Source organism: Carassius carassius, chromosome 25, assembly GCF_963082965.1.
Source record: "Carassius carassius chromosome 25, fCarCar2.1, whole genome shotgun sequence".
Classification (NCBI taxonomy): Eukaryota; Metazoa; Chordata; class Actinopteri; order Cypriniformes; family Cyprinidae; genus Carassius; species Carassius carassius.
This window is the reverse complement of record NC_081779.1, coordinates 29,438,233-29,453,615: the sequence shown is the minus strand read 5'-3', so window position 1 is coordinate 29,453,615 and position 15,383 is coordinate 29,438,233. Positions and strand designations below refer to the sequence as shown.

Sequence of the window (15,383 nt, the reverse complement as noted above, 5' to 3'; positions counted from 1 at the left end):
ATACTATGGATCGGCAGTACTTACCACACATTTTACAAGATCAGATGTTTGTCAGTGGTGCTCAGAATCTGCAAATAATTTGCCATCATTCTCAGTAACCTCTCCTATCTCTGTTTATGTGGTAAATGAAATTTGAAGTACTGTAATATAACAGGCAACTGTAAGCAATCGTTATTTGTTTTCCGTGCCTTTCTGAAAAAGGATTAACGCTTTGGGCGCCCACCGCCCAGCTCCACGATGTCATCGTCCATCGCAATGTTTTACTGTAGACATCGTCCGATGCAAATTTTATAGACATCGACCAAACCTACTAGAAGTATGCATGTTCGGTGCTTGAGGGCTTGTGAAGGATTCCAGTGTTTCCCACAGCCTTACACTCTATTTGTGGCAGCACTCCCTCGCCCCGATATACGTATACAGGTGGTGGTCATATAATCATCAAAAAGTTGATTTATTTCACAAATTCCATTCAAAAAGTGAAACTTGTATATTATATTCATTCATTACACACGGAATGATATATTTCAAATGTTTATTTATTTTAATTTTGATGATTTAACTGACAACTAAGGAAAATCCCAAATTCTTTATCTCTTCTTTAAAATTTGAATATTACTTAAGACAGAGATGAAATCTTGGCCCACTCAATAGTATAAACATGAAAAGTATGAGCATGTATAGGACTCAATACTTGAGTCTGGAGACTGGGTCTCCTTTTGCCTGAATTACTGCAGCAATGCAGCGTGGCATGGAGTTGATCAGTCTATGGCACTGCTCAGGTGTTATGAGAGTTAGGCGAGTCAGGCGAGTTTGCTGGCCAATTAAGAAGAGGGATACCATGGTCCTTAAATCAGGTACTGGTAGCTTTGGCACTGTGTGCAGGTGCCAAGACCTGTTGGAAAATGAAATCTGCATCTCCATAAAATTGGTTAGCAGCGGGAAGCATGAAGTGCTCTAAAATGTCCTGGTATATGGCTGCATTGACCACTGAGAAAACACAGTGGACCAACACCAGCAGATGACATGGCACCGCAAACCATCACTGACTGTGGAAACTTTACACTGGACCTCAAGCAACGTGAATTAGTGAAATAAATCAACTTTTTGATGATATTCTAATTATATGACCAGCACCTGTGCATATATATGCAAATAGATTTTCTGTGAGCAGAAGGCACTTTAAGAGTGGGGGAGATAGAGGTTTCTCCGGTAACGGCTGCAAAGCAGCACAGAGCTCACAAACGCTGCCTTATCAAGCATTACATGCAAAATGAAATGAAAATAAAATCAAAAATTTGCTAAATACAGCCGGTTTCCTTCTGAAATGCAGTGATATAAAAAAACCCGCACCAGTTTTTTATTTTTAAACGTGCAGTGCTCATGTTTATTACATGAAGTCATAGCCTTTTGGAAAATCTATTTGTGGCTGTTAGTTTTGATATTGTGGTGGCCCGCCACAAATAAATCAATGTGTGGGGAAACCCTGGATTCGCTGTGTGGAAGCTCCGATCATTTTTGTCTTTATTCTCGATTCTCTGGGTCCCGTGGCTGCTACTGGGGCACAGTGGAAGATCACAAGTCGAGCTTGTGGAGAATTTTGAGAAAGGTATGGATCTTTCAAAAACTTTGACCACGCAGTACAGGACCCAGACTTTCTGAAGGGCAGAGGTTTGTCTCCTGAGAAGGTTGAAGAGCTGCACCGCACCACAGATCTAGCTCTCTGTGCCACCAAGCAAACTGCTGCTGCCAATGGTCGCTATGGTGGCTACGGAGAGGCATCTGTGGATCAATCTTGCGGCAATCAGGTAGAAAGAAAAGAGCTTTCTTCTTGATGGTCTGCTTTCGCCTACTGGATCTCCCTTGTGAGCTTTTGGTCGATAACACAGTGACTTCACTAGCCTACTGTGGAACTGACTCTGATTTACTTCAATACAGCTATCTGAGGCAAGTTGTGCTCTTACTTGCAGTTGTGGTGAGCCCTTTCCAGGAAACATAGCTATCTGAATATAGTTATGTGCTAGCTCATTACTCATTGCTCCCCTGTTTAAGGTTTTTAAGTAATAGTCTCCTTGAGCCATTGCTTAAGGCCCCGATATACTTCAAACAAAGTATGTTTTTCGTTCTTCGTTTGGGGGCAAATAGAAGTTTGAAAAGGATGAGCGACGCTATACTGTTTTTGAAAATTCCAACACCTCTACGCTGCTGGAGGCGGGGTGTAGATTAATGTAAATGTGTCGTGACGCTCGCCCTTTTGCCCTAAACACAGTAACGATGAAATTATGAAGTTTAGGCAATCTAGGTGTGAGACGGGCACCAATGGTCAGAATATTATAGACAAAAGAATAATGATTACAAGGTTTCTGTGGGGTCTTAAAAAGTCTTAAATTTAGTTATATCAAATTTAAATTAAATTAAATTAAAATTTTATTTATGCATTTAGCAGACGCTTTTATCCAAAGCGACTTACAGTGCATTCAGGCTAACAATTTTTACCTATCATGTGTTCCCGGGGAATCAAACCCCCAACCTTGCACTTGCTTGCTTGCTAACGCAATGCTCTACCACTTAAGCTACAGGAACACTTAAGGTCTTAAATTGTACAAGAAAGTCTTAATTATGATTTCAAGAGGTCTTAAATTTGGGGATGGAAAGACCAGAATTGCGATATGGCTGAATTTGATGATTAAACTTCAAAAGGCTAACATATGATTTCAATGAATAAACATGAGAGCTGCACCAGTGTTAATTTCGACGAAAAATATTCATTAACGAACATTTTTTCTTTGACTACGACAAGACTTTGACAAGCTAAAAATTATATCTGATGACGAAATTATGATGAAATTTATGCCGCGTTTTCTGCCGGATTTATGCCGGATTGCGATCTGATAAAGGCCGTCTGCATATCTAGTCTCAGTATGGCAGCCGCAGTGGATGGAAAAACTAATAAATGCGAGCTAGCAATCTGAAACGATGGCCTCAGCACCCGAAGGAGTAGGGATGAGGTGACCAGACGTCCCATTTTTCCCGGAAGTCACAACTCGTTGTCGATTAACTTAGTGAATGCGGTATAGGCGAAATCACGCTGATAGAAGTGCTCTCTCTCTCGTGCGCGCTCCACTTCCTCAGTTCTCACATACAGCGCGCGATCAGTTCTCAACTCTCAAATACACACACAGCAGTCCAAATGTTTATCGTGTAGAGTATCTCACGTAAATACAGTAGGTTATGGATTAAGTGAACGTGTGAAAACTGAACGTGTGTCAGTATTTCATGCATGCCTTCCGTCTTAAAAGGACTGCATTACAAATTAAATACCTATCTGTCATTAATGTTAACCAACAAAATATGTTAAATTAATGTATACATGTTAAGTAAAACCTACAGCAGGGATAGGCAACTCCGGTCCTGGAGGGCCACTGTCCTGCAGAGTTTAGCTCCAACCCTAATTAAACACACCTGAGCAAGGCAATCAGTGTTTTTGGGATTACTAGATAGATACAGGCAGGTGAGTTTTTATGATTATTTGTTTTGAGTATTTGTCTTATTGTGCTTCTTTAAATATATATATATATATAAGTTGCTCCTTTTTCACTTCTGTTAAAGGAATAGTTCACCCAAAAATAAAAAATTTCAGAATTTATTCAAGTTTTTCCAAATTCTGTCCTTGATTCAAATTTCTCATAAGCTTGATTGATTTGGTCTAAAGAGAGAAGAATTAATGTTTATTTTAATTTGAAAACTACATATAAAATAGCTACCAAAATAAATTTTGGTAACTACAGCTTGGCTAAACTATTGACTAAAAGTAGTGACTAAAAGTTGACTAAAATGCAATGACTTTTCATCCACTAAAACTAGACTAAAACTATGAAAGAGTCAAATGACTAAAATGTGACTAAGACTATTAAGCATTTTCATCTCAAGACTAAGACTAAGACTAAACCAAAAATGCCTGCCAAAATTAACACTGCGCTGCACATTCAAAGTCCAGTGCTGCTGCTTTGTGTTCTGCTGTTACCACGGAAACAGTTATATTTCTACCAAAAGCTCCACCTGCTGGCAGAGAATGAATGAGCATTTTCAATAAAACTGTTGTTTTGTTCAAAGTTCAGAACAATCCAAAAATTGACCCATGTTAATACCCTGCAAACACGCAGAGCTTTAAATGTGCACTGGTGGATCGATAAGAAGAACATGGGGTGTGCAATATGTCTGCGATAATATTGCAATTGTAGTTTTAATGATGTGCAATTTGATATTATGAGTACATCGCAAAAAAGCAAACACAAAACACATCTGCAGAGTGCACGCATTCATTAGGTGATGAAGTCTAGTAGGAAAGACTAGTGCACGTTTGCGCATTTAGAGTGCGTTCTTTCACTGCATGCATTAATCAGTATATTAAAATGCATTTAGAATTGTCACATAATTTAAGATGGGGGCAGAAAATGTATATTTATATCATTTCAAATAGTTAATATCACATGAAGAGTGCTGTTTTTTTCTAAAAGCAAGCATGATTACAAATTTGATATTGATTTTATACAACAGTTAAATAAACAAGTAGTTAATATTAAGAGACTTACACTTTAGACACCATATTTCCTTATTTTCCTCTATTTCTCCAAGAACAACAAAAAATCATTTCAAACGCAGCCACAGTGTTCTTTTGCGTCTCTGAACAAGAGAACGCTGTTTTGTTCCCGAATGAATCAATAGTTTGAATAATTCAGTTCAGTCCTGATGAACTGAATTGATTAAAATGGAAAGTGAAAGTGACTTGTTAACTTGTTAACAGTGACTTACTGCCGCCTACTAGTGGTTTTTATTTCTTTTCATTTTTTTTTTATTAATTTCAAACATCAGTTTTCAATATTTAATGTTTAAAATATCAATGCATTTGTAACTGTAGGTTTGTGCGTCTGGTTTTGTGACAGAGCAAAGGAAATCTACGTGAGAGCGGAGAGATTTGCACTCGCGTATTATTTTAATATGCTTTGCATTACAATAACGTGCTCTCGCTGCTACTTCTGCACCGCATACACATTATGTATACGCACTGCAAACGGAGTACGTGTGAACCTGTATAAGGTATAATGAATCTATTTCAACACCTGAGGCACTGCTACATTGAGTTCGATGACCAATACATGGCAAAAAAGTTAAAGAAATCCCTTGACACAGGATTTATTTATTTATTTTTTGCTGTATGTCTAGACATTTTGTCACAGCTTTACTTAGTGATTATTTTGACTTATGTCTGTTCTAGAGACATGTTACAACATTTTGATAAAGCTCTAATTGGTTTTCTTTTGGAAATATGTTTCCAATTCATCATTCATCATGCATTTATGACTGTAAAGCATGTCTGTGTGTCAAAATCGTCATTAAAATCGAAATCGCGAAATTGATAAAAAAAATCGTGATAGGTTTTTTTTGTCCATATCTCACAGCCCTAATTGATATAATAATTTATTGATAATAATTGTTTTAATTAATATATTAATGAATACTTTTGACTTTAAAGGCTGAATTTTCATTTTAAGACTAGGAGACGTTATTCTCTTGCCTGACTCCGGTGAATGATAAACGAACCAGGAAAAAAAAATCGCATGTCAAAGAAGGTGGAATTCCAGAACACACCCAACAGTTGCGTTACTGTCATGGACCAATGCAAGCTCAAAGCACGTACGTTCGAATAAGACAAACATCTGAAGCGCTAAGAGAAACATAATAAAAATGTGGGGCGCAAGGACTAGAATTGAGAACCGCAGGGTTATAAGCAGATAGCCCACTCTCTGTGGTCTGGGTAACTCTGAAATAAGGTCTGACCTGGCTATCTAGACTAGCTGTGCATGGTTTATTATTGGTCTATGAGTCTTCATAAGACCCTTAGTATATAGCTGTCTGAGGAGAGCTGTGTTCTAGCTCAGCAACTACTCTCATTTGAGTAGCGATCTCTTGAGCTCCTCTGGAGGCTTCCTAGTGTAGTCTTTTCAGTGGTCTTGTGTATCCAGGCTAGTATTGCTAACATAGCATAGCTATCTGAGGATAGTTGTGTTCTTAACTCAGTTGTTAACAGATTAAAGGTTAGGTGGACAGGCACATGCCTCGTCATGGCATAGTTGGCATTTCGTTCCCCAAAGTTTCTGCTAGAGGACGCAGCATGAGGGGAATCATGGTTACATGCGTATCCTGAGACATACTTCCACTTTTGGATACATTCTCTTTCATTCCTAAAATTAAATTAGGGCTTCAGTATTCCAGTGTTATTTGAATTTGTCTGGAAATGTCCACCTCATACTCTAATCTTTGATAAAAAATAAATAAATTGGAAGAAAAATAAATTGGAAGAAAAATAATATTTTGCATAAATAAAATTATGCTTTATTGACCTGTTCACACCAAGCCGAGCGCTCAAAATGAAAATTCTGTGATAAATTTTTTATTTGAATCAGTCATTGCAAATATCAGCTCCCAGCAAATAAATACAGAGACACACATGAGAATATTATACAAAAAAAATAAATAACTTAATCAGCATCTTAATTAACAAGTCTTTGTGTAGCCTTTCTGGTCTGAACATCCAATTCGCATGTGGAAACTGGCCAAACATTTGTGTTGGTGTGTAAATATTAATGTATGTTACGTCAATGTCTGTTGCATTAATGTTAAAAAGTCTTTATTTGGTAATTTCAGTTTCTGTTTTAGCATCCTCTGTGTTTGGTAGATGACTTCTTTAAAGTAGGCCTACTGTAAATATGAAAAAGCTGTTTTTAAATGCTTGATTCATCCGTGAGTTACCCTCGTTCTGTCGTGTAGGTGGGAAACACTCTTCTGAGTGCACACTGATCCTGACTGAGGGAGATTCAGCCAAGTCCCTGGCTGTGTCCGGTTTAGGAGTGATAGGCCGAGACCGATATGGAGTGTTTCCACTCAGAGGAAAGATCCTAAATGTGAGGGAGGCCACACACAAACAGGTAAGCTCCAGGAACCTCAACATGGAAAGACAAAGCATAGTAGAATATAAGAGCATAATTGCATGTGTGGAACTTGTGTGAAACATTTGAAATTCCATGTTTCCACCTCTAGAATAGGACAATACCCAATGAAAAAGATACAAGTAACTTTGTTTTGTTTCTTCATCTTGCTGTACCGAAATATAATGAAGTACATACTGAACCATCAATTTTGTGCATTGTTACACCCCTAATTTTATGTTCAGCTCTAAAATATTTAATTAGTTAGAAATTGCTTTTTGTGGATACAAATGTTATAAGATGTTTTTTAAAAATGTTTTTATCCAGCTACAGCAGCAATAAGGCTATGTTTACTAATTCCTTGATTTGTATTTCTGTGGCGTCATGTTGGCTTGCCCTGTTAAGGCTGGTTTATACTTCTGTCAGACATACGCCGTAGGATGTTCATCGGTTTTCATTTATACTTCTGCATCGTTGTCCGCCTTGACGTGCAGTACACATGCAAACCTCTAGTCTGCAGTGTCCACGGGCATGTTGCTTTTGCAACCCGCAGACCACGGCAAAAGCTGGAGAAGAAGCAGCTTGTCGGAGAAGCATCAGCCGTGATGGCGGCAAATAATTATCAAAGAACAGATAATTTATTTTAAACTAGAAAACAGAGATGACAACGGAACAGCAGAAGATGGCATCCTTGTAATCTCCACAAGGACTTGTATCATAGCAGGACAACTGATTGTCACGGACAACATAGTGATTTAATGCTACATTTTATAATAAATGATAAGACACTTGTTCTTTGCTTTGCTTTATTTTGTGACATTAAAACATATTAAAGTGCAAAACACACAAAACTCAAATACATACGGAGGGAGGGGTACTAGCAGACCAATCACAGCATTTGCAGTCTGCGTAGATGTGACGCGCTGTGACATTTTTGGAGAGGTGCATGTCAGGCTACACCGCAGCCTGCATGTAATACAACCAACCTACAGCATAGCCACGGCACAGTTTTGACACAGAAGTATACATGAGGCTTTACTAGTTAGAGTCAATTGGGCCAAATCTCCGTTTGCACATATACTTATTAAACATCATGTGTGTTTTTTTTAACTGGAAGATGACCGAATTTTGATTATAGATCATGGAGAATGCAGAAATCAACAACATCATTAAAATTGTGGGTCTTCAGTACAAGAAGAGCTATGATGACCCAGAGTCCCTGAAGAGCTTACGCTACGGAAAGATTATGATCATGACCGATCAGGTGCGATTATGTGCTTTAGTTGGTCTTAAATGATTATTTTTTGAAAGAACATGTCTTTTCTATCCATTAAGTATGCAGAGATGTTCCATATACATGTATGCATCATTTCTGTTACATTTACTATCAGGATCAAGATGGCTCTCACATCAAGGGTCTTCTCATTAACTTCTTCCATCACAACTGGCCATCTCTACTGAAGCACACCTTCCTGGAGGAATTTATCACACCCATCGTAAAGGTATAATAATCATCGAATGAAGAAATTCCCCCATTTATAAGTGCAGCTTACATTTTTTTTTACTTGTTTTTACAATTTTCTCTTAAGGCCAATAAGAATAAACAGGAAGTATCATTCTACAGCATCCCAGAATTTGAGGAATGGAAAAAGCACACAGAAAATTATAAAACTTGGCACATAAAGTACTACAAAGGTTTGTTTATTTGTTTGTTTTACTACTTATTTGAAACAGTCTGCATCTAAAAACATGACTATATGTTTACTGTACGTTTGTCAGGTTTGGGTACCAGTACAAGCAAAGAAGCAAAGGAATATTTTTCTGACATGGAGAGACATCGAATTATGTTTAAGTACAATGGCACTGAAGATGACGCAGCCATCACACTGGTTAGTTAGTCACTACTCTTCACTACTGGTCTTTTTTATACTATGTTTGGTGCAAAAATATATTTATTCAGATATTGACTGCATATCGCTTTGACATATTGGGTAACATTGTGTGTGAACTCTGCTCAGGCCTTCAGTAAGAAGAAAACGGATGACAGGAAAGAGTGGCTGACTAATTTCATGGAGGACAGACGGCAGAGGAGGATGCATGGGCTGCCTGAGGTACAGCTCTCAATTACACCATCTAACAAATTAAGGATATATATATATCACTTTAAAAAACAGAAGTAGTAAATTATTGCCCTGTATCTTGAGTTCAATTTGAATGTCCCCTTTAAATCTGGATGGGTTTCTATCTTTGAATGAATCACTGTATGCTCTAAACAAGGGATGGGCAGCTTCGCTCCTGGAGGGCTGTTATCCTTCAGTACCAAAAATGTCCCTCATTGCTCTTAATAAAGTTTATAAAATTGATAGCTCCAGTACACTATAAACACACACAAGCAAATTTAAGAGCATGATAATACACAAGGCAAATTTTTTAGCAATGTTGACAGGTAACTTGGCCAATGTCGCTGTTAGTGGGCACCCAGTTGGGACAAAGGGCCCACAATCGATCTAAAGTATCCAAATAGACAGCCAGTTAAAATGGCTCAAAAAGTTGCCCAGTGTATCATCAGCCTAAGGGCCGTTGTTAGGCATGATCCAGAGCATTTTGGAGCTTATTGCCTTAATAGACTGCACAAAGGATGAACTGCTGTGTCCTGATGGACACTACATCTACCTGCACTTTACTGTTCAATCCTTAATGAACTCAAAAGACATTATAATTTGAATGTTTTTGGAGTTTTTCAGTTGCCTTTAACTTGCACACTAGGTTCTAGGGGACTAATTTTGCACTATGCATTATGTCATGATAAATAAGTAATAAAGTTACTAGTTTGCAAGTATCCATACTTTGTTTTAATCACTGAAACAAGCACGTTACTGACAGGATCAAAAACAAGTAGCCAGGCAAGGCATACATGCTAACGTCCTACATGTCAGTTTCGCATATTGCACACATTATTTGCTAGCTGGTGAGACGCTCACAGAGAGAGTAATCATATGCTGTAATGTGGGGAAAAGACATTAGCATAAGTTATTTCAGGAAGTTAAAAAAATGGATGTTGCATTTATGGCATTCATAATTTTTAATGTGTAAAATAGCAAATGTTAATCCTAGAAATAAACTTAAACTTCTAGGGCCCTATTTTAACGATCTAAACGCAAAGTGTAAAGCGCACGGCGCAGGTGCACTCAGGGCGTGTCCAAATCCACTTTTGCTTTTTTAAAGAAGGAAAAACGGTGGAATGGGTTGTCCCTATTCTCTGAATAAGTAATGTCCGTACTGTTCAATAAACCAATCAGAGTGTCATCTCCCATTCCCTTTAAGAGTGAGATGTGCTTGCGCCATGTTGGAACGCTATTAACATGGCGGAATTTGTTGGTGGAAAAGCTGAACGCTTCTCAAGTGAAGAAACCGATCTGCTCGTGCGCAAAGTTAAAGCGCGCAAGCAGATCATCTACGGGACAAGCAGGAATCCACCAAAGCTCCGCGCTATGAGTCAGTTAATATATATGTGTGTGTGTATTGGCACGATTGTTCAATTAATTAGCCAATTTCATTCATCATGATAAGTAGTAATCGGCTGAATTGCAAATAGGCAGCCTAATTCTAATACATGCAATGACTATCCATCATTCAATTTTTATATTTATGTAACCTACATGATAATATTCTTTTACACTGTGATCCTTTTGTTTTTAATGTTTGGCATGTTTGTGTGATGTACATCCCTGTGTGTAATAAGCAAAGTCAACGCGCACTGTGGACCCGTCCAGTGGATTTTCTACCAACGCGCTCTTTAAATAACAACAAAATATTGTGCCATTGACTTTAGACTTTAGACCAGGTTTGAGTTGGTCTATGGCGCAGTCTATTTTCAGCTCCTTAAAATAGCAATGCTCCAGCAATGTGCCTGAACACACCTCTTTTTTTTGACCAGCACGCCCATGGGCGCAAATGCGTTTGCTAATTAAACGACATGGCACTGAACGGGAAACTGCGAGTGGCACCAGACTGAAACTAGCAAACACACGTCGCATTAAGGGCCCCTAATGTCAGTGTTTTAAGCTCTTTTAAACTTGGGAAGACTATGTCAAGCCAACATTCACAGTTTGTTGTAACCGATTTCATTTAAACTAAACTTTTATATCGGTTTTGTTTTTCTTCTTACTGTCAAGTAAGAGTTTATGATCAGTCATTGTGCATGTCCTTGTTGTCTCATCACAGCAATTCCTATATGGCACATCAACACGACACCTGTCCTACAATGACTTCATCAATAAAGAACTCATCCTCTTCTCCAATTCTGACAATGAGCGGTCGATTCCATCGCTTGTTGATGGTGTGTATACTCAGTTAAGTTCTTACATGTTAAACCCTGGGTTACTCTGAGATTCTTACTTTGAGATTTTTTTTTTTTTTTTTTTGCTGTCCTGATTATGTTTGACAGAAGTGATGATGTAGATTTGCTGCTTGTCAGTGGTTTAACTGGGCTTGTGAACTTGATGTCTACTTTCATCTGCATGCAGGTCTGAAGCCGGGCCAGAGGAAGGTGTTGTTCACCTGTATGAAGAGGAATGATAAAAGGGAAGTCAAGGTGGCCCAGCTGGCCGGGTCTGTGGCTGAGATGTCTGCATACCATCATGGCGAAGTTTGTAGCAAACCTGCTTCTTTTATTGATTCTTGGTCCTCACTGTTGTAGTGATTTACAGTGGTTTTCTTAATGCATCGATTAACAAGACATCAATAAATCATGTGCAACAGTCTTGAAAGAAAACAGTGAATATAAAATGTTAAATGTACACTTATTTATTGAAAAAGTTATGAAAAAGAATAGAATGAATGATTTATGACAAGAATTGTTATCTTTTCTGCAGCAAGCCTTGATGATGACTATCGTGAATTTGGCCCAGAACTTTGTGGGCAGCAACAATATCAACATCCTTCAGCCTCTCGGTCAGTTTGGTACCCGTATCAATGGCGGTAAAGATGCTGCCAGCCCTCGTTATATCTTCACTATGCTTAGGTAAGATTTTATTTGTTTAGACATATACTGTTGCATACATCTTAACAATTCGCAATTTGAAATTAAAAATGGTAAACAAAAACATATGTGATGTGACGTGGCCAAATATGGTGATTCATACTCAGAATTAGTGCTCTCCATTTATCCCATTCGAAGCGCACACACACAGCCGGAGCAGTTGGCAGCTATTTTTTTGCAGTGTTACCTGAGGAGCAGTTGGGGGTTTGGTGACTTGCTCAAGGGGACTTCAGTCGTGGTATTAAAGGTGGAAGAACTATACATTCAAACCCCCCACCTATAATCCCTGCCATTACAAGACTCGAACCCACAACCTTTGGGTTACGAGGTGACTTTCTAACCATTAAGCCACAACTTTTGTATGTATGAGGTTTAATATATAAACATAGAAACATAACTCAGCAATGAAAAAAGTCCTAAGCTTGGTCGTCTCTCGTCTTTCTTTTCTCCCTCTGGAGCTCCTCTGTGGCACTCTAGACCAGTGTCTGCCGAAGGTGTCGCTCATTAACATTCGTTCTGCTCCTACAGCTGTCAGCCCGCCCTGCTCATTATATTACATGTCTAACAAAATGTGTTATAGCAGTATGTGTGTTTTAGTCATAGTTATTGTGCTCCTTTTCTGTTGTGCTTAAAGGAGTCTTGCTTCTTGTCAGGACGAGACTTTATGGAAATAGTTGCGTGACATTCTGACATGTGCTGTTAAATGGTATGCACCTTTTCAGTGCTTCCCACAGGTGTATGTTTTCATAGTCTTCAGTTGACACATTTGTTATAAGGTCATTGGGCAGAATGTGGAATGGTGTTTTTGTCAGTAAAATTTTTTTTTACAATCTGATTAATCATAAAAATAACCAATTAAACAATCATCAAAATAATCATTAGTTGCAGCCCTTACCTTTTACATGAACTGTTCCCTTCTGGTTGAATGACCTGCCCAACTCAATCCGAGTCCTTTGCCATCTTGGGGGCAGCTGTGGCCTAATGATTAGAGAGTTGGACTTGTAACCTGAAGGTCACAGGTTTGAGTCTCAGTGCTGGCAGAAGTTGTGGGATACAGACTCGTCAGTAAATGAGTATAAAATGGCGTTTCCAAGCACCTTTCATTTACTGACTGTCTAGGCTTATAAACATGAAAATAGTTCCTCTGTTAATGTGCACAGTTTGATATTCAGGTGCAGGCAGTGCGCTGCACGAGGCAAAAGTAATATAGCCAAACCTACCGCTTAAAGTCACTCTATATTGTAACAGTTGGAGGTATGAGGATTTTATCAGACGATGTCGCTCTTATAAATCAGGATTTAAGGAGTAAAGTGAGAGTGACTCCTGGATATTAGTATAATTAACATTTATTTATATTTGTTTTATGTATGACAACATAAAAAATGTGAATGTGTATTTGGGCAGTTGTATACAGTATGTGAAAGTTGAGAGAGTAGAACAGATCCGAGATGCTGAACACAAAAAATGACCCTCTTCTACTTGTTTCTGTCTACTTGACCCTATCTGATGGTTATTCTTTTCGATTAAAAAAATAACACTTACGTATAATAGCTCTTTTATCATTCGTTCGTTCGTTTGTTTATTTATATAGCACCTTACAGGCTACACAGTAGTTAATTGCAAGCGAGCAACATGTTTATGACAAACCCCAACAGAAAGAGCACTACAGTATCTGTTATGTTCATTATTGATTATTATCAATTTATTTAATTGATTAGTTGTGACAGTCCTAATGCTTTTATTGTCTTTTCAACGAAATATATTTTGCTTTATGACTACATGTATGTCTAGCAATCAGTTTTTATCTTTTCTTACAGTCCATTGGCCAAACTTTTGTTTCCTGCTGTGGACTCCAGCCTGCTGAAGTTTCTGTATGATGACAACCAGAAGGTGGAGCCAGAGTGGTACATACCCATAATTCCCATGGTACTGGTGAACGGAGCTGAGGGTATCGGGACTGGTTGGGCCTGCAAGATCCCCAACTATGACCCGCGAGAGATTGTCAATAACATTAACCGTATGCTCAACCACCAGGACCCTCTTCCCATGGTAAGACCTCTGCCGCTTTTTATTTTTTTTTCTTGTTCAAAAACAGTTTGTTATTCTTGTTAATATTGAAACTTTAGTTGTTAATATTTGTTATATTATTTTAATTTATTATCATAATAAATAATAAATGATGATCATAATAAATTTAACAGTGCTACATATGTAAACCTATATGAAATATAAAAAAAAATGAATTTTGTTCCTTTGTATGTCTCCAGATATGGGGGAATGACAATAAATCTCACTTGACTTGACCATTCATAAACACACTGGTTTGTAGTGCAAATAGTTTTGCCGTTTAATGCATTTTGTTATTCTTCTAGTTATTTACCTAGTTGGAAATTCTACACATTCACGTTGCATAAACGCAGCGTTGTCAGTTTTAACCGGTTGATGGAAAATAAGTTAATTTGCCTTTCTAAAGATGTCTAGAATTAGTGTCAAGAATTATTCAGAGTAGGGGTGGGCGATGTACTGGTAGACTCGATAAACCGGTAGAGATTTTGAATTATAGTCTCAGAGTTTAGACATAACAGTTACACACATTCCAGTGCTGTTCTGCCATTTAAAACAATCAAGTGATTTTATAAAGGACACACTTTAAGCACTCACTTGTATTTATTATTTTAACTTCTGTTGTGCTATTGCTCGTAAGTAGTTTCTTCTTTTTTAGTTTCTACAGTGATAAACAGCTGCAACTAGTGCTAATGGAAACAGCACTACAACATCAGATACCATATCTTTGGATAGATGGGTCATCAAACTCAGGTTCAGCATAAGTTTAAATTACTCATTCTCTGCATCTCTTCATGTTTTTGTTAGCTACCCAGATACAAGAATTTCAAAGGAGCCATTCATGAGCTGGGACAGAACCAATATTTGGTCAGCGGAGAAGTGTCCGTCCTGGACAAAAATACTATTGAGATTACTGAACTTCCTGTTCGCACATGGACTCAGGTGAGCTCACCTGTAGAAGTCTTTTTTGATTTTATAAAGCTGTATCTCTTAACTGGGGTACTGATGTACTGATGATGCCAGAAATGCCATCTTTTTCTCTCTCTCAGGCATATAAGGAGTCAGTTCTGGAGCCCATGCTCCAAGGAACAGATAAAACTCCTCCTCTGATCAATGACTATAAGGAGTACCACACTGACACCACAGTGAAGTTTGTGGTGCGTATGACAGAGGAGAAGCTTGCACAGGCAGAGGCTGCCGGTCTTCACAAGGTCTTCAAACTGCAGTCGTCCCTCACCTGCAACTCAATGGTACGAACCTCCCCTCCTGAGGCTCCCGAATCAAGCTGGCATGAT

General features: G+C 38.3%; 1 protein-coding gene across 2 annotated transcripts in view; it reads left to right on the top strand.

Moving 5' to 3' along the window:
- LOC132104536 (DNA topoisomerase 2-beta-like) overlaps positions 1 to 15,383 on the top strand; it is a 38,711-nt gene that overhangs the window by 11,920 nt on the left and 11,408 nt on the right. For both annotated transcript variants that reach the window (XM_059510091.1, XM_059510092.1), the window contains exons 12-23: positions 6,826 to 6,983; positions 8,122 to 8,247; positions 8,375 to 8,485; positions 8,573 to 8,678; positions 8,763 to 8,872; positions 9,002 to 9,094; positions 11,208 to 11,322; positions 11,510 to 11,631; positions 11,858 to 12,006; positions 13,842 to 14,073; positions 14,896 to 15,030; positions 15,138 to 15,338. In XM_059510091.1, coding sequence (XP_059366074.1) covers positions 6,826 to 6,983; positions 8,122 to 8,247; positions 8,375 to 8,485; positions 8,573 to 8,678; positions 8,763 to 8,872; positions 9,002 to 9,094; positions 11,208 to 11,322; positions 11,510 to 11,631; positions 11,858 to 12,006; positions 13,842 to 14,073; positions 14,896 to 15,030; positions 15,138 to 15,338 — 1,658 coding nt within the window. The remainder of the gene's footprint in view (positions 1 to 6,825; positions 6,984 to 8,121; positions 8,248 to 8,374; positions 8,486 to 8,572; positions 8,679 to 8,762; positions 8,873 to 9,001; positions 9,095 to 11,207; positions 11,323 to 11,509; positions 11,632 to 11,857; positions 12,007 to 13,841; positions 14,074 to 14,895; positions 15,031 to 15,137; positions 15,339 to 15,383) is intronic.